At 48.1% G+C, this 27,005-nt stretch overlaps 3 protein-coding genes and 1 long non-coding RNA gene across 7 annotated transcripts in view; 3 read left to right on the top strand and 1 right to left on the bottom strand.

Moving 5' to 3' along the window:
• The first annotated feature begins 106 nt into the window (after positions 1-106).
• LOC147259484 (uncharacterized) lies at positions 107-9,783 on the top strand. The gene is made up of 15 exons (XM_086209892.1): positions 107-1,266; positions 1,346-1,467; positions 1,583-1,735; positions 3,306-3,425; positions 3,683-3,745; positions 3,850-3,963; positions 4,692-4,805; positions 4,912-5,078; positions 5,292-5,952; positions 6,437-6,579; positions 8,353-8,413; positions 8,725-8,933; positions 9,001-9,187; positions 9,274-9,369; positions 9,444-9,783. The coding sequence occupies exons 1-15, from the start codon at positions 1,248-1,250 to the stop codon at positions 9,591-9,593; spliced, it is 2,379 nt and encodes a 792-aa protein (XP_086066018.1). The 5' UTR covers positions 107-1,247; the 3' UTR covers positions 9,594-9,783.
• znf277 (zinc finger protein 277) lies at positions 8,531-16,376 on the bottom strand. 2 transcript variants are annotated; one of them, XM_086209893.1, is made up of 12 exons: positions 13,501-16,376; positions 12,710-12,926; positions 12,351-12,439; positions 12,132-12,214; positions 11,931-12,022; positions 11,725-11,835; positions 11,495-11,627; positions 11,311-11,378; positions 11,116-11,212; positions 10,768-10,810; positions 10,297-10,471; positions 8,531-10,187 (listed from the first exon to the last, which is right to left on the bottom strand). In XM_086209893.1, the coding sequence occupies exons 1-12, from the start codon at positions 13,526-13,528 to the stop codon at positions 9,998-10,000; spliced, it is 1,326 nt and encodes a 441-aa protein (XP_086066019.1). In that variant the 5' UTR covers positions 13,529-16,376; the 3' UTR covers positions 8,531-9,997. The 2 variants fall into 2 exon arrangements, with proteins under 2 accessions (XP_086066019.1, XP_086066020.1); XM_086209894.1 differs by lacking the exon at positions 13,501-16,376 and adding an exon at positions 13,446-13,487.
• On the top strand, positions 11,392-14,961 carry LOC147259483 (uncharacterized). The gene is made up of 3 exons (XR_015117296.1): positions 11,392-13,146; positions 14,415-14,557; positions 14,729-14,961. It is a non-coding gene; the product is annotated as an uncharacterized LOC147259483 (long non-coding RNA).
• Positions 16,377-20,358: 3,982 nt separating the features above from the next.
• immp2l (inner mitochondrial membrane peptidase subunit 2) overlaps positions 20,359-27,005 on the top strand; it is an 85,527-nt gene continuing 78,880 nt past the window's right edge. Inside the window, exons 1-2 of one of the 3 annotated variants that reach the window (XM_086209889.1) lie at positions 20,359-20,537; positions 25,603-25,740. In XM_086209889.1, coding sequence (XP_086066015.1) covers positions 20,451-20,537; positions 25,603-25,740 — 225 coding nt within the window. In that variant the 5' untranslated portion in view covers positions 20,359-20,450. Of the gene's footprint in view, positions 21,556-22,636; positions 23,236-25,602; positions 25,741-27,005 lie in introns of those variants that run through there. The other 2 variants (XM_086209890.1, XM_086209891.1) reach the window with 2 other exon arrangements.

The following is a 27,005-nucleotide window of genomic DNA, read 5'->3' as shown; positions in this document are numbered from 1 at the left end:
TGTTGCTTGCTGAAACATGGAACTTTGACGGTGAGGTACAAACATCAGTCTCCCTCTGCAGGTTGGCGATTTACGTTCCAGTGGCGCGGTGCCTTCACCCTGGAGTCTGTCTGATGAAACCTGACCGCTGGCGCTGGCGCTGGCGCTCTGTATGTCTTTGAGACATTGGCGTGACTTTTGCAGCCTCCAGATTTCTCAATAGATCAAATATACGAGGCAGCTGGAAAGTTAACACTCCATCTGCACGACCAGGAAGGCTCTTGTGTCATCACCAATTACATTTTAATCAGAAATATCATAAATTAATGAAGAAAACTGACTGAACGGAAATGCAAACGTCAGTTTTCGTCCTGCTGGATCGGCTTCAAACCACCTCAGGAGGATCTGAGATTGAAGCCAGAATGAGACGCTGCAGATGAGAAGTGCAGAAAGCAGCAGCAGATGTTGGCAAAATAAGTCCGGCTGTTGCTCGGTGGTCAGAACACCCCGAGTCACGCCAGAGGACAAACACCGCGTGCCTGCTTCTGTGTCGGGACTCCTTTCAGGGGTCACTGACCCCTCACACCTCCACACGGCTCTGGGACATTTCAGGTCAATGAGAGAGGCCAAAGAGTCCAACTGTCCCGTGATGCTTCATGAGACTTTAACTTTCACTGACAGCTGCGTTTATGCTTCACTTTAAAGCCCATTCACAGATCAGTGCTGCCCTCTAGTGGGTGATCAGCAGTAGAACATTATCGAAACCTTGAGTGTCACGTGACTGATCTCTCATTTTTAAGGTCAAACCCAACTGAGTTTGGGCTGCATTCAGGTGACGAGTCTGTCTTATTGTCTGATTCACATTTATTATGGAAGCAAAGAAGCGAGATGATAAATGTTGTTATCGAAGAACCCGGGTGGTAGAACCACGTGTTCTTCACCTGAATCAGTGACAGACCCACACAAGCTGTGCTGGAACACTCGTCCTGGGCCAAAGCAAAATCCTCAGTTGTTTCTCTCCAAAGGAAGACGACAGGCACCTGAGCCTAAACTGGCAGCGTGAGGGTGGGTGGTGAGCAGCCCCCCCCCCCCCCCCCCCCCCCCAGGAGACCCCTGGAGCTCCAGGTAGCAGCGCTGCCACGGTTCGCTGCTTTGATGGCGTTGAGGAAGGTCTCGTCACGGTAAGCAGGCGATGGATAACGTCAGCGTCCTCCTGGGACTGGAACGCTGGTCGGACCTGTAAAGAGGATTCTTCATCTACAGCTCCGATGTCACCTGGATGGAAAGGTGTCCGGTAACATCTGGTCTCACCTGTCAGTGACGTCACCGCCCATTGCTTCTTGCTGGCTGACGTGTTTGTCTGTAGACGTCCTGATGGGCAGCGGAGCGTCGGCTGCTGAGGGACCACGGCCCGAGAGGCTGGAGGCCGGGGAGAGCGCAGCTGCACGACCCTGCACACCTGGAGGCCGGAGCGACCACGCCCCTCAGGTAAATCACTCGTACGCTCTCATTTCCTTTCCTGAAGGCGACACAGAGAGAAGGACGTCACTCGCGAGGGAGGACGGCTTCACTCAGTCTTCTGTAAAATGTGGTTTCCGCTCAGGTGGATGAAGAGGCAGCAGCGAATCCTGAGAGTCACGTGGTCGACGTCGGGTCAGTGACGAGCGACGGCAGGGTCACCGAGACCGAACAACAACAACACCACCGACAGGAGGAAGAAGAGGAGCGTCCAGCGGTGGTGACTCCAGCTGTGACTGTGAGCAGCTTCAGAAACCATTCATTCGATTGTTTGGGCGAATCTGCTCGAATCCAGAATCGATGAGTGTATCGATGAAACCCAGCAACGCCCCCTCTGTTATTCTGACAGGCTGGAACGAAAGAAACGGAAAGTTCTTGACGTCTGGCCTGAACCTTTCCATGCGTCACCACCACGTCAGCTTAGCAAAGCAGTTGGCTCGCCAGGGGGAACTGATCCTCCTTATTTTAATTGTTTTTGTGAACTTTGTGTTTTGAGCATATTCAGTCATTTGAATCGTACTTTTTAGATTTGTATTTACAGAAAAAGAATTCCCCTCACACCAAGTGAGACTCAGCTCGTTGCGGCCCACTAGAGGGCGCTTTGTCCAGGGTTTTTGCTTTTATACATAGCGACTAATAATAAAAAAGAATGTCAAATGCTCCAAATATTTAAAATAATAATAATAATGATAATAATGATAATAATAATGATAATGATAATGATAATGATAATAATAATGATAATGATAATGATAATAATAATGATAATAATAATAATAATGATAATAATAATGATAATAATAATAATGATAATGATAATGATAATGATAATAATAATGATAATAATAATAATGATAATAATAATGATAATAATAATAATGATAATGATAATGATAATGATAATGATAATAATAATGATAATAATGATAATGATAATAATAATAATAATAATAATGATATTAATGATAATAATAATAATAATAATAATAATGATAATAATAATGATAATGATAATAATAATGATAATAATGATAATGATAATAATAATAATAATAATAATGATATTAATGATAATAATAATAATAATGATGATAATAATAATGATAATAATGATAATGATAATAATAATAATAATGATATTAATGATAATAATAATAATGATAATAATAATAATAATGATAATAATGATAATAATAATGATAATAATGATAATGATAATAATAATAATGATATTAATGATAATAATAATAATGATAATGATAATAATAATAATAATGATATTAATGATAATAATAATGATGATAATAATAATAATAATAATAATAATGATAATAATAATGATAATAATGATAATGATAATAATAATAATAATGATATTAATGATAATAATAATAATGATAATAATAATAATAATAATAATAATGATAATGATAATAATAATAATGATAATAATAATAATAATGATAATAATAATAATAATAATAATGATAATAATGATAATGATAATGATAATAATAATAATAATGATATTAATGATAATAATAATAATGATAATAATAATAATAATGATGATAATAATAATGATAATAATAATAATGATAATAATGATAATGATAATAATAATAATAATGATAATAATAATAATAATAATAATAATAATAATAATAATAATAATAATAATAATAATGTATGCGATAATGGAAATGATGAGAAAAGCATCAGTCGGCTGTCATTTCCCAGCCAGAATGTCAGTACGGTGCTGCTGTTTGTGGAACAAAAAGATGTAAAGAGATCAACTGTGTTGTCAGGAAAGTGTTGCAGAAGGTGAAGAAGTGTCTCTGGATTTTGAGAGTTTCCTCCACAACAACGGGACGCTCTACAGCTGCTTCAATCACCATGGAAACAGAGTTTACGTGGACGAGTCCCAGGTAGGAGGCCAAGCAGTAGAAACTTTGTTGACCAGCTTGAAGAAGTGGCTTGGTTCTGGAGAGGTAAGGACATGTCAACGTCAGAGGACACGAGAGGAGCAGGACACGTGGCGCCATCTTTGACCCTCTCTTCCAATCTTGGTTTAAAAGTCGACAAATTAGTTCAGGAAATATTCATCAAATCTGAGGTAAACAAGAAGCAACATTGTAGAAGTAGGTGACTCTTCGCTTGCTGTGTTTTCTGCTGTTCTTATCAGAACCTGCTGCCGTTTCCAAAGGACTGGCACAGTCAGGGCCGCTTCCTCACTGCCGACAACCAGGTCCTGGGAATCTTTTTGCTGGTGTTGACTGTGGCGCGTCGGAAACAGCGCTGACAGATTCGTCAGTGTTCTTGACTCTACTGTAAAAGTGTTTTGTCGCTCAGGGCTCCGGTCAGCTACAGACTACAACCAGCAGCCAGCCAGCGGTGAGCGAGGACGACCGCACCAGCAGCATCTACATCCAGGGCAAAGGGACGGTCACGACCTACATGTTTGAGGTGAGACAGGAGAACTGTGATGGGCCAAGACGACTGGTAGACAGACAGGAAAGCTTCACTGAAGCGTTGAGCCGGTGAACCTGCCCCAAAACGTTGCTTTCTCACCTTGAGGGAGTAGAAGCCCCGGTGGTGAAGGTGTTATCCTCTGGGAAAAACCAACAAATGTCCACAAACGTCATTCTGAACCAAAGGGAGCATCGACAAGGAGAACAAAATCGTTACATGTTTCCTTTTCCAGTGGTTTTGAGAGGCCAAGGACAGCTGGGACTCCCGTGTCCGGTGGCCGACAGAACACCAGAACCTCCTGAGCCGTGGCTGCACATTCAAACCTGGAGTACACACGCAACACGCGTGCTCTCACCCGGCTGGACGGCGTCATAGCAGCGACCTTCACTGCATCTTCTTGACATCATCTGTCCTTTATGTGCTGTGAAACAGAGTCATTTGAAGATGGCGCCAAGTTTAACTGTTCAACATCTCATCAATGCAGTATAGTTCAATGCACGGTTCTGATGATCCGTCGTGCTGCCCGCACACTTTACATCGACTTCGTCACATCAGCACCTTTGCTGCGGTCAGAAATGTCCATGTGGAATATATTTGTTTCAGAAATGTTGAGTTTAAATGAATCCGCGGCTCCACCAGGACACTGCTGCTCACACACGTCGTCAGAAAGTTCTTCATCCAGAAGGAACCCACAGCTCTGCTGGTTTGTTCTGTGTCCCCAGGAGAAGCTCAACGTCTGCAGGTTCTGGGACCCTCAGTCGGGCGTCTGGCTGCTGCTGCCGCTACAATGGGAGATGAACGTGGACTTTGTCCAAAACAGAGTCCAGCGGGTGATGGTGAGGGAGAGTCGAGGGGCCGACACAAGTTCAGATTCATTCCAGCGAGAGGTTGCGTGGTTCTTCCTTCCAGTTCCAACACGATGCCTGTGGTTTTGTGTTCCAGTCCACCCTGCCGGGCCTGGTGGACCAGAAGGAGATCACTGCAGCGCTCAGGCAGTGTAACTACGACCCAGAGGAGGTCATCTCTGTCTACCTCACCATGTTTGGAGAGGTTCTCCTGCAGGACTCTGCTGCTGGAGATCAGAGCTACAGCGACCTCAACTCCTTCAGGTGAGCAGGAACTCACCTGTTCCTTGCTATGCTAGCAGCACTGTGACTAGCTGGTTAGCCCAAAGTTTACTTTGATGCAGTTAAAAGAGTGGAATCATCAAAGTTGTGTCTGGGACCTCTTGAGGATTTTTACCACCGATGATCATGTGGTCAGCGTCAGCATCCATGTGACCCATGAACCCGACCACTAAACGTCCCATCTGAACCCAACAGAGCCCTCCTGGAGAGGGACCGGGTCATTGAGGATCTAAAGCAGAAGGTCCAGACCAAGGAGAAGGAGGTGGACAGTCTCTTCCAGAGGAACAGCTACCTGGCCAGGGAGGTACGCTACCTCAACGACGTCGTCCAGCACCTGAATCAGAAGATGGCCGAGCTGGAGGCCGACCAGCAGGTGGCGCGAGAGAAGATCAGATCACTCCTGAGCCGCCGGGCCCCCGCCGTCCCACCCACCAGACCTACCACCAGACCTGCAGTGGATCCTGACCAACTCCGACAAGTGAGCCGCCTCACTCGTGATCTCAGCGTCTCCAGCAAGCAGCTTCGAGCCACAGTTCGCCAGGCGCTGACTGACATGAAGAACCAGCTGGAGCAGCTGAGGGCCTGCCTGGGGAAGCTGGCCCAGGTGGAGCAGGAGGCAGCAGGGGAGGTGGAGGAGCTGCGATCCCTCTACAGGAAGGAAGCGGTGGAGAGGAAGAGCCTGTACAACAAGCTGCTGGAGCTGCAGGGAAACATTCGAGTGTTTTGTCGCTGCAGAAAAAGCTCCACCTCCATGTTGTGTGTGGAGAAAACAGATGACCAGGAGGTGCTGATCACCCAGAGGAGCAGCAAGAAGAAGTTCCAGTTTGACAAGGTCTTCCCTCCCAGCAGCTCCCAGGTAGAGACCTGCTGAGACCAAGCAAAATATACGTAATTCCAGAACACACACACACACACACACACACACACACACACACACACACACACACACACACACACACACACACACACACACACACACACACACTCTTGTCATCCCAGGAGACGAAACAGAGGGAACTTCCTAGAACTTTATTTGTCAAGTTCTGGTTTGTTTCTCCAGCACCACCTCGCTGGCTGATGAACTCCAACATGACGGTGCTCAGATGTGCGTCACTATCAGGCTCTAGGTTTTAATTAGCCTTAAGGGACCTTAACGAGCTCGAGGATCCTCTTTTTAACGAGCCTTGCAGCACCTCAGTCTATTGAGACTGTTTTTTAATTTAATTGTTTAATGACATGATTCAATGTCATATCAGTAGACACCTGAGCAGCAACATCAATGCAGACCAAGAGGCAGACTTCCTGCTTTCTCTTCACCATCCTCTCCTCCGTCTCTGCAGGAGGAGGTGTTTGCAGGAACTCTACCCGTGATTACTTCCTGTGTGGACGGGTATAACGTCTGCATACTGGCTTATGGACAAACTGGATCTGGGAAGACCTACACTATGATGGGCAGCAAGGAAAACCCAGGGGTCAACATCAGGTCAGAGACGCTCCACAGGTTTCAGACTGGAGAGGAAATGGAACAAGTTGAAATGAGACCTGATTTAGAGAGAAGACACACCAAACCCCCCTCAACGAACCGCCAGCTCAGAGAAGGTCTCTCAACATCCATGGTCCTCAGAGCCAGGCATGAAAATAGAGACCCTGCTCTAGTGACCTGAGACCAACACTAATTAGCTTAGCACAGTCAATGGCACTGAATGGGAAGTGTTAGCATAGCTCCATAAGATGAGTCCTAAAACCTGTCTCAAAGTCAGTCACCTGAAATCAGGCATGTGGTTCCCAGCACCTGAAGGCTCAGTTCTACCATCAGATCCACCAGTAAATATCACCAAAATCACATGGAACAATCCCATTGGCCGTTGGTGGAGGAACCAGGACATGATCAATTCCTGTTGGACTACAAACACACCTAGTCCCTGACATGACCATTTCCTGTTGGACTACAAACACACCTCATCCCTGACATGTTCTCTTCCTGTTAGACTACAAACACACCTCGTCCCTGACATGACCACTTCCTGTTGGACTACAAACACACCTCATCCCTGACATGTTCACTTCCTGTTGGACTACAAACACACCTCATCCCTGACATGTTCACTTCCTGTTGGACTACAAACACACCTCATCTCTGTCATGATCACTTCCTGTTGGACTACAAACACACCTCATCTCTGTCATGTTCACTTCCTGTTGGACTACAAACACACCTCATCCCTGACATGTTCACTTCCTGTTGGACTACAAACACACCTCATCTCTGTCATGATCACTTCCTGTTGGACTACAAACACACCTCATCTCTGTCATGTTCACTTCCTGTTGGACTACAAACACACCTCATCTCTGTCATGATCACTTCCTGTTGGACTACAAACACACCTCATCCCTGACATGACCACTTCCTGTTGGACTACAAACACACCTCGTCCCTGACATGCTCACTTCCTGCTGGACTACAAACACACCTCATCCCTGACATGCTCACTTCCTGTTGGACTACAAACAAACCTCATCCTTGACATGCTCACTTCCTGTTGGACTACAAACACACCTCGTCCCTGACATGCTCACTTCCTGCTGGACTACAAACACACCTCACCCCTGACATGTTCACTTCCTGTTGGACTACAAACACACCTCATCCCTGACATGACCACTTCCTGTTGGACTACAAACACACCTCGTCCCTGACATGCTCACTTCCTGCTGGACTACAAACACACCTCATCCCTGACATGCTCACTTCCTGTTGGACTACAAACACACCTCATCCTTGACATGCTCACTTCCTGTTGGACTACAAACACACCTCGTCCCTGACATGCTCACTTCCTGCTGGACTACAAACACACCTCATCCCTGACATGCTCACTTCCTGTTGGACTACAAACACACCTCATCCTTGACATGCTCACTTCCTGCTGGACTACAAACACACCTCATCCCTGACATGCTCACTTCCTGTTGGACTACAAACACACCTCGTCCTTGACATGCTCACTTCCTGTTGGACTACAAACACACATCGCCCCGCAGTGTGCTGCCATGTACTTCTATCGTATTAACGTGGTTCCTGACCAGAAGCCAAATGAGACAAACAACATGTCTTTGTTTGACGTGTCACCTGACAGCAGGTGATCAATACATAATGAGGCACCACTGACAGGAGGAGCATCTGCTGTCCCAGTCAGGTCAAGTTCCGTCTCCTGTTACACACCAGCACTGACGTGTTGGTGTTTCTCTTCAGGTCCATACGAGAGCTTCTACGCATCTGTGCAGAGAAAGAGAAGGTTTCCTACACTCTGAAGGTACGACACCTGGAAGCTCTGGGATGCTGGAAGTTTTGCTTGCATATGACAATAAAAGCCACTGTGTGTGTGTGTGTGTGGGGGGGGGGACGACAGAAAAAGACAAACACATCCAGAACCTGTGTGTGCCAATCAAATCTTCCTGTAGGTCAGCACATTTATTTTCTTTAATATATACATTCTTTATGCATAATGGGCAAAAATCTCAAGTTGTCATGCAAGTAGTTCACTTCAAGGTTCCCTCAACTACTGTGCTAAACTAGCTTAGCTTGTTAGCGTGGTGTTAGCGTGTCATGAGTTCTCCATCTCAGATTTCCATGTTGGAGATTTATAATGACACGCTGAATGACCTGCTGACCAAAAGCCCCGGTGCTGCGCTGGACATCCGGGTCCAAGGAAAGTCTGTGTCTGTCCCGGGACTTACCCAGGTCCAGGTCCAGACAGAGGCCGACATCCTCAATGTCATGGAGATGGGAGGGAAAAACAGAAAGATCGCCTCAACCAAGATGAACATTCACAGGTGAAGCCCTGACAAACAGAAATCAGTAATGGAGTCCAGAAAGATTCATCCTCCTTCTCCTCTGCAGCTCCCGCTCTCACCTGGTGGTGGCGCTGGAGGTGGGGGGCTCGGACGAGGTGTCGGGACTGACGGCTCGAGGTACCTTGACCTTGTGTGACCTTGCTGGATCAGAGCGGATCTCCAAAACTGAAGCGGAGGGTCAGAGGCTGGTGGAGGCAGCTGCTATCAATAAGTCTCTGACGGCGCTGGGACAGGTTCAGTCCATGAGGCTACTGACTACATGTTAGCAAGATGAGCTCTGTCTTCAGTCAGGTCAAAGGTCACTCTCTCTCTTCTTCAGGTCTTCAGTGCTCTGAAGTGCAACGCCCTTCACATCCCCTTCAGGAACTCAAAACTGACCCACCTGCTGCAGCCGTGCCTCAGCGGAGACGCTAAGGTGACCCTCCACACCGACTAACCTGCCTGCTGTTTACGTAGGCCACTGATCCGTGTGCTCTGATTGGTCTGCAGTGCTGCGTGTTTGTGAACGTCAGTCCGGACATGAAAGACGTGGCGGAGACATTGAGCACGCTGCAGTTTGGCTCCACGATCCGACAGGTTTCACTTGGTAAAGCAGCACAGAACCTGGTTCCTGCCAAAGGCAACAAGACCAGCAAGTAGATGGAGGCCACAGAACGGCCGGAGGACACGTTCGTCCTCCAGGCTCCTGCTGTGCTACCACACAGAAGACAGGAAATGACATGAGGGAGACGGACAGCGGCAGACTCTTGTACTTGGACATAACATCAAGCGTTGAGTTTTCATTGCAGTTAATAAAGTTTGAGTGTTGAGCAGGCAGCTGGTGTCTGTTCGTGGCAACAGGACACCAGCATCTCCACCTGAAAGCAGTTGGTTTTCTGAATGCTGATAAAAGGTTAAAGGGCGTAGGCGGTGGAAGTCGATGAACTCTGGTGAAAAAAAGAGCAAAACAAGTCTTGTGATTTCAGGCGTTTAATCTTCATCTGTTTCTGTCCGTCAGCCGCAGCTTCGGCAGGGAAAGTTCTGTTCTCAGAGATGTTGGCGTCTCAGCTGCAGGAGCTTCTGTTCCTCAGCAGCTGTTTGAGGACGCTGTTCTGTTTGAGCGCCTGGAGGTTGGACACGTCCTCTGCGATGACCGGGACCTCTTCTCCGTGATTGGTCTCTCCGCTCTGGTCACTGTCACTGTCAGACAGCGCGCACAGGAGGGCATCGTTCTCGTACGTGGGGAAGTAATACCTGAGCGGGGACAGAGGTCAGGGGTCAATGTACCGCTGTCTTCGCCACGTTTGGGGCATCATGGGACCCCCGGGTTGAACTGGAGGACAGAGATGGCTGCGTGACTCACTGTGGCTGGTCCCAGGTTGACATCTCAGGCAGCTGCATCACATGACCTTCAGCTGCGATGTGACGCAGGACGCCGGCTCTGGACTCAAACTTGTCCTGGCAACCATAGCAACGGCTCTGGTGGATCTGCCGCCGGATGTAGTTCACCAGTTTGACCTGCTGGTAGAACCCGAGGTCTGAGAGGTGATGACAACACAAGACAGAGAATGATTGGCCGCTCGACACGCTCACACGCCCTGCCACATGATGCTCACCTGGGCCAGGGACGTCCCTGCTGGTCTAACTGCTCATATTTACAGGTGGAGCCGGCTGCTTGAGTAAGTACACAGTACTACTACATAATACTGCAACTGACAACAGCAGACAAAGTATTTCTCCTCTCTCAAGTTCACTGAACACATGAATGTCTGCGTGACCCCCTGAGGCGTGTGGTGCTGATGTTGATGTCCCGAGCGAACGAGGTTTCACTTACTGAGCTCTGTTCTCAGCTGGTGGAGGTCAAAATCGTGTGTCTCCTGAAAAACACACAACCCACAATGTCACAAAGAAACACCACGTGCGAACTTCCATCGACTGCCACTGACAGGATGTGTCTTCATCCGCGTCTAATGTTTGCCAGTTCATCTGTGAACAACATTACTGGGCCCTTTAGCATGAAAGCCGATATCATAAACTTGAGTTTCTTCCCATTATAGAGGCTCTTGATGTCAACTAAGCGTCTGTGTCCTGCCGCCTCAGCAGGTTTCCACAGACGCCACCAATGACAGCATCACGTCAGCCTCCTGGCATCAGGTTCTTGAATGCGACCTGGTGGTCGTACCTTCATGTGCTCGTAGATCTGCTCCATCGTCTCTGACTGATGGTCACAGAAGAGACACACGGCTGACACTGGAAGAGCTCGCCAGTCTGACCAGTCGCTGTGGATGACACGCAGATGCCACGTGACTGTCACGCGACAACAAAACCACACACAACAGAAACGCTTGTCAGAAAAGACCAGAAAGTGGAAATGTACTTGTCGTCATCATCCACAAGCTCGCGGTCATCCTCGCTCTGCACATCCTCCCACGTCTTCCCCAGCTCCTAGAGAACAACAACCCCCTCTCAGCCGTCGGCGTCTGACACGTCTCAGCTCAGACGTTTGTATTCACAGCAGCACATGTGACCTCACACAGCAGGACACAGAAACTTCTGTTTACCAGATAGTTGATGACGTAGAAGCGGTCATACTGGCGGTTGCTGGCGTTGATGCGGCGGTGAGCTTTCTTCCTCATGTGATCCTTCAGTGTAGTTTTATCTCGGAAGGTTTTCTCACAGTACAAACACTGCAAGCTGGCGAGAGGAAGCGGGACACAGGACACGTCTGAGGTGAGACAAGCCAAGATGGAGCATCAGTCACGCTGCAGTGGGACAAACGGTCAGTTCCTACTTGTCCAGTTTGCTCTGCAGCGTGTCCAGGAACTCGTTACAGTACACGATGTTGTCGGGCAGCCCGATGCTGAAGGAATGTTCTCTGGCCATGTGATTCAGCAGAGAGGACCTGGAAGCATGGCGGCAGATCAGCACCTGTAACACTCCCACGAGGATGGCGGAGACGTTTGTTTACATCAGTCCTGTTGACAGAAAAGTGCCAACCTGTTCCCGGTGAATTCTTCGCTGCAGAACATGCAGAGACGACAGAAGCTGCCGTCATCTCTCTCTTGCTGCTGCTGCTCCAACACCTCCTCCTGCAGGAGACCAACAGAGTCAGAGCGGCACCACAGAAGAAGAGAGGGACACCTGCTAGGATACTGGAGTGGCTCTGGAAGCGCCGATCAGGCCGGAACATGTCCTCACCAGTCGCTTCTGCTGCAGCTTCTCCCGGAGGACGTGGTCTTCTGGAAGGATGTCACACAGCAGGAAGTAGTCCTCCTGCTTCTCTGTGGGGACGATTCATCACAGCTCATCACGTGACAAGATCAACATGCTAAGAAGGAACTATATTCATGCATGACATCAGTCCTTGTTCTGACTGCTGGTGCTACATGTCTCATCATAGTCCTGCCAAGCACTGACCCAGCGGACCAGTGGAGTTCGTCTTGATCACACTGCAGAAATCAGTGACGGGCTGCTCCAGGAACCTGCCCTTCCAGTACAACATGTACCTGAGGGAGGACAGGAAACGCATCACTGCACAGCTCGCCATCACTACAGACAACATGATGAAGAAATGTACCGTGATTATAAACATGACAAATATGTCATGAACATAATATTCCAGGACGTATTGTTCAACCTGCCAGGTGAGTGAGTGAGTGAGTGAGTGAGTGAGTGAGTGAGCGAGTGAGTGAGCGAGTGAGTGAGTGAGCGAGTCAGCAAGGGACGGAGTGAGCAAGTGGGTGAACAAGGGAGGGAGGGAGTGCAGGTGATCGTACTTCGGCAGGTCAGCGATGAGTCCAACGTCAGCGATGACCAGCTTGTGTTCCAGCAGGAGATGTTTCAGCAGGACGTCTTTCAGCGTCAGAGGGACAGACTCAGAGCAGAAGAGACACACCAGCAGCTCCGAGCTGGGACGCAGCTGCAGACTGGGAGCACTGGGACCATCTGCTGGCTGCTCGGGGAAACACAGCGGCTCCAGGATGCTGTCGCTCCCTGAAAGACCAGGACGCCAGTTTGACATGGTACCTGCACCTCATAGGTCGTTCATCTATTTTGCTCGTATCTCCACGTCATCTTGTCTGCAGATCCCGATTCTTTTAGCATCGCTCCGCGGTCGCTTCTACTTTGCTGGTCATCATTGATGAGGAATCAATAAATGTGATTTTTAAGTTTGGACATGAAGAAAAATGTAACTTTCTACATGCGTTTTTCAGTAAGTACAAACTATGTTTATACGGATATCTGTCAATGTTGTTCAGTATTGAGTTTCGTTTTTTAAGCTTTTCCAGCGATATTGACTTTAACTTGTTGACTCAACGAGCTCAATAACATGTGGATACCAGTCAGTTATTTTAATTGTAGTTCGTCTGGAACCAATTCAATGATCACCAGGTAATTTACGCGAGTTAGCCTGTTAGCATAGCCAGCTAGCAGCTCGTCTTCAAACGTCACAATGAAGCGTGTTTCGGCGGGAGCTTCAGTCCCACAGATGTGAACAGGTGAACTACTCACCTGGACAACAGAACAACTTCATTATATCTAAAGACGCATTAAAACTCCCACGTACCTTCTTCTTTTGTGTCACTGGTAGCCATGTTAGAAGTCACGTGGTTAAAACAGCTGCGAGCGGACCAATCAGGCTTCGAAATGTTCCTGCGTTGCCTTCAGGGTCTCCTGGAAACAGCGTGACGATGCCTTCACGGTTTATAACTCATGTCAAGACGGATTCGTGCTCTCCGCAGCTCATAGCGTTCCCTCAGTTCGGTACGGAATCACAGTTGATAAGGTGGCAGCTGATGACGTTGACAGTTTGCGATATTAATGGCTGAGGAAAAACGTAGTTGCCAATAATGTCAAAAAATATGGATCAGTTCAATTATGCTTTGAAGTTTGAATTATTTATATTCAAATATTAATTATTTGAATTATGCTTTGAGTTTCCCCTGGATATTTGTTTTTATATTAGCCTTTGATAGTCATCAAAAATGATTATACATGTTTCATCAGATGATAGATTCCATTAATTAATAATAAGTTCCTTTACCCATTTTACTGAGTTTAATGTTTTGTTTTTCAAAATGTATGGAAGAGAAACCAAACGAGGCGACATGAGGAGGACGGACGGAGGGTGGCGTGTCTGCGTGATGATGGCATGAGTCCCTAAGGCCTCTAGATGGCGTAGACACACCAACACTCGTCGAGCCCTGGCGAGCCGCTCTTCAGTGTTTCTTTTCTTTTTTTAACCCAGAATATAAGCGTGTGATTTGTTCCACAGTGGTCGCAGCCATAAAAACATAGAATCAATGTTATGATTCATGTTCACTGCATTAAAAATGAGTCAGAAAACCCCAAAATAACTTCACATTTTAAGAGCGTCGGGTTCCCTCGTCTCCAAGTCAGTAACCTAAAATCAGGTGTGTTGTTGGCTCAAGACATATAACATTTTGTTCTGTGACACAAAATACATAATTAATGTTCCAGTGTTGGAGTCTCAAAACCCTGGCGGTCTGTCCAGGACGAACCCCGCCTCTTGCCCAATGTCAGCTGGGATAGGAGTCTAGAGGAGCCTACAGAGGTCATGGAGGTCATTAAAGGTCATCAGAGGAAACACAAGAAGCCTGAAGGTTTGTGGTGTTGACCTTGAAGTCATGTGACCCTGGTGTAGTTCTTCATAGGCTAACGTTAGCTTAGCACTGCTACCGTAGCATCCAGGCTTCCAGCATCATCAGAGGGTTCGTTAGTGAAGATGATCTTGATGAACTGAACCTGGAAGATCATCAACTTTTGTTCCCCAGAGCTGATTTACTGGTTCAATCACCACAATCACATGGAGCGATCCTATTGGCTGCTTGGGGAGGAGCCAGGAGATGACCACTTCCTGTTGGTGGAGGAGCCAGGAGATGACCACTTCCTGTTGGACTACAAACGTAACTCATCCCTGTCTATTGCTTGACTCCTGAAGTTACTAGTTTTAGCATGTTATGATTTAACTCTGATCGTTTTTTTTTTGTATGATTTATTCTTAAAGGTTAATAAAGTGTTACATGTTTAACGAGAAAGACATTAAAATGCTTGTCGCTTGATGCAGTTGCTGTAAGACTGCTAAGAATTTGGTTCATGCTTTTATAGCTCTGCTTTAATGTTCCTGTTATTTAAGTAAAGGACCTGAAAATTCTGCCACACAACGAAGCCCAGCAGCACGCTGAGTTCTGCTTAACCCACCAGCAGCTCGTGGACAAGAGGTGACACGCCGCTCGGTCCCACTGGCCCACGGCGGCTGGTGGTTTCTGCTCAGGTGTGGTCAGGTGCTGCATTCTTCACTTGAAGCTCAGCAGTGCTAATTGAACCCTGGGGAGAAGTGAAGGAAGCGGAGTGCTGACAGACAGCTCCAGCCTGGCGATGATTCTGATTCAGACCATGACTCCCACATGAGCCACATCGATTTTAAGCTGCAGGCTGAACCAAACAAGGCGTCTGACAGCTGCCACGTGAACATGACACAGACCGAACCGGCCTCCATTTGTACGACCTGATCAAGGATCAACTCTGCTGTTTCCTGCTGAGGTCGTAGCCTGCAGCAGGAAACAGCAGAGAGAAAGACTCCAGTGGTCGTCCAGTGATTTACTGGTTCCACCGACACAGAAGCATGACTGTGAGTTTGTTCTGATCTCCCAAGTGTTCATGTGGTTGGACGTACCTCTGAACAGTGGCGGCTTCTTTTTGATCGCCACCTCATGACTCATTCCATCACAATTTGATTTCTTTTGTCTGTTATCTTTGGAAGCCCAACGATTAGATCATTGATCCACACGCTTGTTAGCAGACGGCTAACAGGAAGCCGTCAGTGCTGCCAATGTAAGCCTCTGATGCTTCGCCGTCTGATCGGCGTCTGTTTGTGTACAACTTGATTGTCATGTGTTTTTGTCGTACCTGCAGTTGTACAGCGCTCAAATCACAGAACCTGCCGACAGCTGAGCGACCACGAGACAGTGGCGAAACCCTGGTTTTTCAATCCACTTCCTCTGCCTGTCTGTTCTGTTGCTTGCCACTCAGGTTCAACCTGAGTGCTGCAGGCTATGACTTGTTGCATAGCAACCGCCTGCTAAGCACCTACAGTTTTCCTACTGTTTGGAGCTGGAGAAACTCAAAAGCTCAAATGATGATGTCATACGTGGGCAGGGTCGCCCACGTGGGTCAGTGTCAGCCAAGGGCTCTTATCTGATACACACACACACACACACACACACACACTGATCCTACTGTCAGAACATGCCTGCAGGTTCCTGCACATTCCACCATCTTACTGTTCATGATGCTGTTCCACATGGAGACGCCCATGTGACTCATCTTCTTGAATCTTAAGCATTAAATAGCATCATTCACCCAGCCATCATTCATTCATCCAGCCATCATTCATTCACCCAGCCATCATTCATTCACCCAGCCATCATTCATTCACCCAGCCATCACATTCACTCAGCCATCATTCATTCACCCAGCCATCATTCATTCACCCAGCCATCATTCATTCACCCAGCCATCATTCATTCACCAAGCCATCATTCATTCATCCAGCCATCATTCATTCATCCAGCCATCATTCATTCACCAAGCCATCATTCATTCACCCAGCCATCATTCATTCATCCAGCCATCATTCATTCATCCAGCCATCATTCATTCATCCAGCCATCATTCATTCACCCAGCCATCATTCATTCACCAAGCCATCATTCATTCACCCAGCCATCATTCATTCATCCAGCCATCATTCATTCACCCAGCCATCACATTCACCCAGCCATCATTCATTCACCCAGCCATCATTCATTCATCCAGCCATCATTCATTCATCCAGCCATCATTCATTCACACAGCCATCATTCATTCATCCAGCCATCATTCATTCATCCAGCCGTCATTCATTCATCCAGCCGTCATTCATTCATCCAGCCATCACATTCACCCAGCCATCACATTCACCAAGCCATCATTCATTCACCCAGCCATCATTCATTCATCCAGCCATCATTCATTCACCCAGCCATCATTCATTCACCCAGCCATCACATTCACCCAGCCATCATTCATTCATCCAGCCATCATTCATTCATCCAGCCATCACATTCACCAAGCCATCATTCATTCACCCAGCCATCATTCATTCACCCAGCCATCATTCATTCACCCAGCCATCATTCATTCACCCAGCCATCATTCATTCATCCAGCCATCACATTCACCCAGCCATCATTCATTCACCCAGCCATCATTCATTCACCCAGCCATCATTCATTCACCCAGCCATCATTCATTCATCCAGCCATCACATTCACCCAGCCATCATTCATTCATCCAGCCATCACATTCATCCAGCCATCATTCATTCACCCAGCCATCATTCATTCATTCAGCCATCATTCATTCATCCAGCCATCATTCATTCATCCAGCCATCACATTCACCCAGCCATCATTCATTCATCCAGCCATCATTCATTCATCCAGCCATCACATTCACCAAGCCATCATTCATTCATCCAGCCATCATTCATTCACCCAGCCATCATTCATTCATCCAGCCATCATTCATTCACCCAGCCATCACATTCACCCAGCCATCATTCATTCATCCAGCCATCATTCATTCACCCAGCCATCATTCATTCACCCAGCCATCATTCATTCATCCAGCCATCATTCATTCACCCAGCCATCATTCATTCACCCAGCCATCATTCATTCATCCAGCCATCATTCATTCACCCAGCCATCACATTCACCCAGCCATCGTTCATTCATCCAGCCATCGTTCATTCATCCAGCCATCGTTCATTCATCCAGCCATCATTCATTCATCCAGCCATCATTCATTCATCCAGCCATCGTTCATTCATCCAGCCATCGTTCATTCACCCAGCCATCATTCATTCATCCAGCCATCATTCATTCATCCAGCCATCACATTCACCCAGCCATCATTCATTCATCCAGCCATCATTCATTCATCCAGCCATCATTCATTCATCCAGCCATCACATTCACCAAGCCATCATTCATTCACCCAGCCATCATTCATTCATCCAGCCATCATTCATTCACCCAGCCATCATTCATTCACCCAGCCATCATTCATTCATCCAGCCATCATTCATTCACCCAGCCATCACATTCACCCAGCCATCATTCATTCATCCAGCCATCGTTCATTCATCCAGCCATCGTTCATTCATCCAGCCATCATTCATTCACCCAGCCATCATTCATTCACCCAGCCATCATTCATTCACCCAACCATCATTCATTCACCCAGCCATCATTCATTCACCCAACCATCATTCATTCACCCAGCCATCATTCATTCACCCAGCCATCATTCATTCATCCAGCCATCATTCATTCACCCAGCCATCTGTCATTCACCCAGCCATCATTCATTCATCCAGCCATCATTCATTCACCCAACCATCATTCATTCACCCAGCCATCACATTAACCCAGCCATCGTTCATTCATCCAGCCATCGTTCATTCATCCAGCCATCGTTCATTCACCCAGCCATCATTCATTCACCCAGCCATCATTCATTCATCCAGCCATCACATTCACCCAGCCATCATTCATTCATCCAGCCATCATTCATTCATCCAGCCATCATTCATTCACCCAGCCATCACATTCACCAAGCCATCATTCATTCACCCAGCCATCATTCATTCACCCAGCCATCATTCATTCATCCAGCCATCGTTCATTCATCCAGCCATCGTTCATTCATCCAGCCATCATTCATTCACCCAGCCATCATTCATTCACCCAGCCATCATTCATTCATCCAGCCATCATTCATTCACCCAGCCATCATTCATTCACCCAGCCATCATTCATTCACCCAGCCATCTGTCATTCACCCAGCCATCATTCATTCATCCAGCCATCATTCATTCACCCAGCCATCACAGTCACCCAGCCATCATTCATTCATCCAGCCATCGTTCATTCATCCAGCCATCGTTCATTCATCCAGCCATCGTTCATTCACCCAGCCATCATTCATTCACCCAGCCATCATTCATTCATCCAGCCATCATTCATTCATCCAGCCATCACATTCACCCAGCCATCATTCATTCATCCAGCCATCATTCATTCACCCAGCCATCACATTCACCAAGCCATCATTCATTCACCCAGCCATCATTCATTCACCCAGCCATCATTCATTCATCCAGCCATCATTCATTCACCCAACCATCATTCATTCACCCAGCCATCATTCATTCACCCAGCCATCATTCATTCATCCAGCCATCATTCATTCACCCAACCATCATTCATTCACCCAGCCATCATTCATTCATCCAGCCATCATTCATTCACCCAGCCATCATTCATTCATCCAGCCATCATTCATTCACCCAACCATCATTCATTCACCCAGCCATCATTCATTCATCCAGCCATCATTCATTCACCCAGCCATCTGTCATTCATCCATTCAGGATGACAACTGGAGCCTATCCCAGCTGACATTGGGTGAGAGGCGGGTTCACCCTGGACGGGTCTCCAGTCCATCTCAGGGCCATCAGGAGCAGTTATGGGTTCAGTGTCTTGCTCAAGGACACTTGGACACGGTCACTGGGGAAGTGGGGATCCAACCAGTGACAGGACTTTCTTATAATGGAGCATCAGCAGTCGTGCATAATTAAACCGAATACATTTTTTTTTTTACATAATTGACAACTACTGATATTTGTGATTATGCTTTATATTGTGTGTGTGTGTGTGTGACCATAAAACAAACGAGTAATCTTAAATCCTGGGTCCACATCTTCCTCTGTGGAGAGTCATGGCGGTCCTCCTCAGAATGTGTCCCTCATCTCTCTGTCCTCTAATTCCATGTCATCTTGTCAGTCGAACGTTGTCGCTTGTGAAAGCAAAGTCATCGGTGTTGCATCTTTGGAAGTTACACTGGATTGTGGATAACTGCAGAAAACAAACTCTTCCATGATGGGGGGCTGGACATCAGGGCCCGATATTGCAACCAGACGGGGATGATGGCTCAGGTCGCCCTTCTTTTGTCGTTGACTGCAGGTTCCATGTTATCTGAGTACCTCTATCTACACTGATGTCTGAAAAATGTCACACTCACTGGATTTGTTTCAGTAAGTTACGTGATTGAGGGATCCCAAACCAGTTCAGGACATTAGTACCAGACCGGAATAACAGGACGCCTCTATTGATTGCATTTTACTGCCGACTACATTTTATATGCCTGTTTTTGTGAGAACTGTTGAGGAAGGTCATCTTCATGAATGAACAACACTTCTGGGATGAGTTCGTTATCCTGCTAGCTTATGTAGCTAAAGCGTCTGTGAGCTGAACAGTTCATATTCAGACAGACCAGCGCTTACGTAGCAGGTTACTACCGATGACTTCATGTACTTGAGTCTCGTTGAGCTACAAAAGCTCTTCAGGCCGGGAACGCGCGGGCACAGGAAACTTGGATTCAGCTGAGATGGTTAATAGACGTCAGCAGCAAGGGGGGGCTTTAGGACCTGGGGGCGGCGAATGGCTGACAACAGGAAGCCGGAACACGTTGCTGGTAGGTGTGTTAGCATGTGTGTTAGCTGCTGAAGTTGTGTTTGTCGTTTCCAGGGTGAACTGTACTAAAGAGACGGGACTAAAGAGACGCCAAGACTCCTTCCAGCGGGTGTTCGCAATCGGCTGCAGCCGCCGTTTGTGTGCGTGTCCTCGGCTCTGCTCTCGCGGCTAGCTTCGGTTAGCCTCGCAGGCTAGCCGGCGCCCGAGCGGCGGTGGAGGGTTGCAGAGGGAGAAACTGAAGGTGGAAGTGACAGACCTCCTGCTACTTGACGCTTTCGGAGTCCGGTGTTGGACGGAGTCCCGCGGGGAACCACCGCGCTGAAGCGAACATGTGAGGACCGTGAAGTGGAAAATAAAGATGAAACTTAAACGCTTCATCCCGCGAATGAGCCTCAGCGCACTGAGTGAGCCTCATTTAGAAGGAAGCAAGCATCCAAACACAAGACCCTGAAGAGAAGACGTCAGTTCACGTGGTCACGGCAACCCTGAGGTAGTCGGTGAAGGAAATGACGATTTCCAGTTGTGGGAAAAACGCATAGAGTTAAAGGCTGACATGCGTGGTGATGTCATAGTTGGTTCACCTGAGAGTGAGTGTGACTTCCGGTTGATCAAACCAAGCAGCCTCATCATGATTGTTAGGGAAATCCACAGTTTGACATGATTAAGATCCGTGACCCACAAACGGTTTGTGATCAAAGTGAACTTTCCAGAACACTTGAGGTTCTGCTCTCAGTCAGGTGGTGTGGTTGTCTGGATGGAGGCCTCCGTGGGTGGACATGACTGGAACCACGGTCCATCATGGTGGAGGAACACCATGGTGATGCTGTCGGCGTGTTGAGATGCTCACTGTCAAACGGGACCGAAGCACCAGGAACTCTCAGTCGTCCGTGACTCACGTGGCTGACCAGCTTTTCCCTCCATCATCGTCTTCCTGGTTGTTCCCAAACGTTCGCGGCGTCTGAAATGCCACACTGAACACTGCACACTCCAGAAGTGGACTTGAGTCTGGCACAGTTCAGGTAAATCTCAGGAGTACGCATCAGTGCTGACGCACTGCTCAGACTGCACTCGTCACTTCCTGCTTCCTGCTACTGAGTTGTTACCGTGCACGGCATTGGCGCATAACACTGCTGCATTGCATTGTGGGAAATTCCTGCCTGGGTAGTGTCCTTCTATCCATACTAAGACATTTCTCAGGAATGGGCGTGGATGGCGTGTACTCCTGAATACAAGCTGAAATATCTCACTGTCTTTGCGTCCTCAGCAGTGGAAGCGGCGTCTGTTTTAGTGTCCCGAGAAGCAGCAACATGTCCAGTACTCGCTGGAAATACAGAAGTACTACAACAGGTCCAGCAGTACTTCCTCCACACCTCCCTCCTTTGTTACCTGGTAAACATCTGTCGACTGAAACAACAGACCCACCTGTTGTGTTGCTGGGTTTTCTTCTATGGTGCCTGTTACAGCCATTATAACGTTGCCTTTACTGCCACCTGCTGGAACTACGACAAAACTCGGTTTCTTCTTCAAACCACTTGATGGAAACTCGGTAATAAACATTTCCTCATTAGAGGCGTTAAAGATATTATTTAGAATTTTTTGGAAACTTGGCTCATGGTGGCGAGAAGAGTCACCACATACTCGCACCACTGCAGCCCATCACCCTCTGATGTCTCAGGCAACGTGATTGAGGGTCAGAGTTTTTATCTGGCTCCCGTCTCCTTCCTCTCCAGAGCCCAGTGGAGCTGCTGATGCAGACCTGGGTTGGGTGGAGGGGGAGGGGGTCTGGTGGCGGGCTGTAATCAGCGTCCCTGCGGCCTCGGTGCATCCTCCCTGTGGATTTATTGGTCTGGAAAAGCTTTGAAGCGCCAACATCAGTCACCTGGCAGAGATGGAGTCTGGCCCAGAGACCCTGAAATTTAATTCCAGCAATCGGAGCAAAAGCACAGCCCAATGTCTGGCCTCGATATGAGGACCGGAGGTCGGCACTGCGCTGAGTGGATTTATGTCCTCTGTGTCCGTCTCATCTGAATACGTTGGGAAGGGTTGGTGGGATTGAGGGGGGTTCAGTGCTTGACAGATGTCTGAGACGTATGCGGCGTCCTCGTCCTGGGCTGACACGGCGTGCCGCTTGTCTGTGCTGCTGATATGAAAGTTGCTGCAATCCAATACTCCTCAGTAAGTGTTTGTGCATGAACCTCTCTGGTCCACTGCTGCTGCAGCGGCGCCGGCGTGAACGCAGGAGCAGAGAGAGGAGCTGCGTTTGTCACTGCGTCATGGATGCGACTGCATTTTCAGCAGGCTTGATGAAGACGGTTCTCCCAGCAGGCTCGTGTGAACGTGCACTTGTCAGCGCTTGTAAACTAAACCCAGCGAGGCGAACAGAAACCGCCCAACCACAACCTGTAAATCACCGATGACATCTCACTCTGACTCTCTGTCATCGCCGCCGCCGTCTCAACCGCTTTGTTGTCTTGACATGAACCAGTAGTGATGCTCTTCCTGCTCAAGTCTCCTCTGGGATTCTGCCAGGAGGCGGCGACCAAGAATGAAGACGTTCTTGCGACCACTTACAGACTCGTGAAAACATCGAAGCTGACACAGTGGAAGTTGTACAGTTGGCGAGTGGCGCCTCTGTGTCCAGGGCAACACAGTAACTCGCTCCAAACTGACCTCAGACCAGCTCTATACTTCAGGAAAAGGTGCTTGGTGTGGGATTTCTTCTCCTACCAGGCTGTACTTGTGCCGTGATCCAAACGCCTGATCCAGATCTTGGTCCTGGGAGGCGTTTGAATCCTGGCCCAGATCAGGTGACCTAAAGACGCGTGTGTGAAAGACTTGAGAGGAACAATCTGAGCCTTTGGGTGACCAGACTGAGCATTTTTACTCAAGATGAATGTATGACGGTGTTTCACCGCTGCTGGTGAAGGGTTGAAGGGTGGTTTGAGTCTGATAGTTACCATCTTTATCAGTCATTCGGACCCAGGAGCACGAGGAGTCGGTCAGGTTAGAAAATACCAGAATTGTCCCTTAAACTGTAATTTACTGGCCTCACATTCTGAAACATTTTCACTTTAATAGCCAATGAAATATTTACGAAGTTCTTCAACGTGGGATTTGTACTGGCACTTAGGAGAGACGTTGGTCCTTCTGTGAGTGGACCTGAAACAGGCGATGATGATGCTGATTCTCGTGAGTCTCGGTCTCCTGTGACGTCTCACCTGACAGGCGGTTTCTAATCAACCCCCAGCCGAGTCAGCAGGTTGCCGGTCTTCCTGCTCCTGAGGCTGAGTGTTGTGGCAACAAGGCCTGAAGGGGCCAACAGCAAACCAGCCGAGAGCTGTGAGGCGTCAGGAACGGCTCGACACCGGGCTCGCTCTGATCACGCACTTGTTCTCCAGGAAGGAGATTATGCGGCGAGCGGTGCGGAAGTGTAACGGCAATATGTTGGTGTCAGGATGGATTGTTATGCTAGAATGTGTTCCTGCCTCCAGCGCACGGTGGGTAACTGATGTCTTACAACGGCTGGTGGAGGCAGACGACTGTGGTTAATCAGATGTAACGTATACTGAGACACAGGCTGGCGTGTGTGCGTGCGTGCGTGCGTGCTCACAGTGTACATCTGTCAGGTTTCACGCTTGGCTCAAAGGCAGCAGGAACTAGAACTAAACTCATTCGTGCAGGATGGATGCTTTTAGCTCTCCTACCTTTATGGTGCTTTACACACACACACACACACACACACACATACACACTGACAAACTTGGCTGTATCAAGCATTTCAAGTGTTTCAGTTCTGACGATGTTAAATGTGTGACTAAAGGAATAGATCGACTCTGGAGGTGTCAATCATCGCTCTGTCTTCTGTCTGCGGGGGGATGTTCAGGGATGCAGGGTCTCTGTCCGCCAGAGGCACCTTAGCCCACAGGTACTACCGACCACAGGTTCTGTTTGATCTTTTCGGGTCTGGTTCTGTGGTGTCTCTGTTGTTATAAATGCTTGTAAGACAAATTATAAACCAAATGTGAAAAATGTTTTTGCTCTGAAGAAGTCCTTTGAAGCCTGTCCACCCTGCATGGTCTTTGTCAGGAAGCAACACCCAGAACTGTCAAAGAGAACGAGTCCAACTCTTCTGATAATCCAGTCGTCGTGAGTCTGAGATGTCAAATATCAGGACGTCATTAATGTCAGGAAATGAAAAGGATTCTTCTGCTTTTAGACGGTTGATGGACAAGGGGAGCGTTTTAATACGTCCTTGATGTTTGACAGAAGAGCTTCTCATTGATCGATCATGACGTCACGTGGCAGGTTAATCAGTGCTGAACACAATCGTCACTGCCAGTTCTAGATGCGTCTGTTTCAGTTGACTTGTTAGCAATCAGCTCGCTACAGAGAGGAGAAATGTCAGAACATACAGTTTTCTTGAATTTGAAATATCAAACTTCTTCGTGTGTACGTGTAGGAATCCGTACATTCACCAAACCACACAAGGGGTCCCACATCAGCTCTCAGCGTGATGGACACTGTAGGCCTCCAGAGGTGGCGGCGCTGGGGGAGTGGCTCCATGTTTGAAGGTAATGGCTGTAGCAGATCTCCAGGGTGGCGGCCGTGGACATCCATGCGGCTCGCTGTTAGCTGGAGGTGGCGGTGCGTGTCTGCTGCTGCCCGTCATTTCACGCCTGCCTGGGCCTCCTGAGCTCACAGTGAGAAGCAAAGTGGAGGAAAATGGTGTCTGGGGAGAAGAAGCTCAGTGTGTCACCACGCAATCAGCAAACCCGCAGTGACGGGAAACAGAGGTTGAGGATAATTATGCAGGACGACCAGGGGAGTCCGTACAGGTGTTGTGTTCCAGACAAACTAAATGTTGTCATCCTCGGTCACATTCTCATGTTGAGCTCGTAGTTCTCGGCTGTGAGGGAACCCTGGGGTCTCCGTGTCTGTCGTCCTCATCACTGAGTGTCTCTCTCTGCTGCATCAACCTTCTGAGACCTTTAACCTGGTTGCACTGAAGCTTTTCCTCCTGCTTGCATTCACATTCACTCCCTCTGTCTTTATTGGCTTCTCTCCAGGTCATGGCTCAACAGGCAACAGCAGGGCGGCGCTACCTGCGGGCATTTGTCAGCGGCTTCTTCGTTGCCGTTCCTGTCACAGTCACCGTCCTTGACCGGTTGGCCTATGTGGCCCGAGTGGAAGGAGCGTCGATGCAGGTGAGAATCACAGCGTGTCCTCTCATCTGAGAAGCGTCACACTGTCTGGCGACCAAGACGACCGCCGAGGACGACAGCAGAGGTGGAGGCTGTTCTAGATATCTGACCGTGATAGGAAAGTCCCAGCTCCTGGTTCCTGTCTGACTGATTCCGGCGTCTGTCCTTGTAAAGGTCCAGTGCGCTGATTTATTGACAGGACATTATTTTCATGCTCGCTGAACCGTCGAATGCCCAGAGTCGTGGCATCTGTCAGCTTAGAGTCAGCTTTGTCCCCCACATATGACAGTCCTCTGTCACCCCCCGATTCACGCCAGCACCTCAGGAACAATTGGGTGTGACGTCTAAGCTGGCCGAGGACGGCAGCCCCACCGGGACAAACCACCTTGGTTTGGGTTTACTCCTGGTGTTGGTTGCTAGGATATCAAAACACAACATCCGTGTGTAGGAAGGAGAGAAGGAGCGTTCATTCCCCGTTCATTTGATAGGTCACTTCCTGTTGGAAATCTCTCGTACCTGACATGCTAACTTCTTTTAAGACTACAGAAACCCAGAGTAATTGACATGCTAACTTCCTGTTGGACTACAAAAAACCTCTCCCCTGACATGCTTCTTCCTTACGTTTGTTCGCGGCGGTCGGGGGGGGAGTCTCTCAGCTCTGCTACCTGCTTCACCTCTGAACACCGTCAGCACTTTCTCCTAAAACTCCTCCAGCACTCATCTTGGCCTCCGTTTTCTCAGCTGAGGAGTAAACAACCTTCTCTCTTTTCATCTGAGCAGCAGAGACGAGGAAAGGGAATAAAAAAGCGCCTGTTGGGTTTTGACAGAGTTTGTTTCCTGTCGTGCGGCTCATTATCCTCGACATGTGCTGCATTATGCATGAAACAGTCGGGCCTCTATTTTTAATGAGCGTGAGTATCAAACGTGCGTGTTGATCTCTGGTTCATTTTCATGACGCTTTGTATGTCGGGTCATGACGCCAAACCCAGCGGGAGCCTCTGAAGCATCGGATCAAACTCATTAATGAAACCAAACAATGGTTGTCTGACTAAATGAGATGTTTGCTGTGGGTCTTGGATAAGAGGGACGGCGTCAGGCGCTGCAGGTCGGAGCGGGTTAATCTGGGATGCGAAGCTTTGCTCTCCAGGGATTTCGTTCGTCTGATGGATCAACATAACAGGAAACGATTCCCTGCGGCATGAAGAGAAGCTTTGAAAGGCTCATTATTGTCCATCCGACCAACTCAGCTGTTTACTAAAGAGCGAGAC

This window comes from Aulostomus chinensis, chromosome 7, assembly GCF_037954235.1.
Source record: "Aulostomus chinensis isolate RoL2024-O1b breed Wild chromosome 7, RoL_Achi_v1.0, whole genome shotgun sequence".
NCBI lineage: Eukaryota > Metazoa > Chordata > Actinopteri > Syngnathiformes > Aulostomidae > Aulostomus > Aulostomus chinensis.
This window is presented reverse-complemented; position numbering and strand designations above follow the sequence as displayed.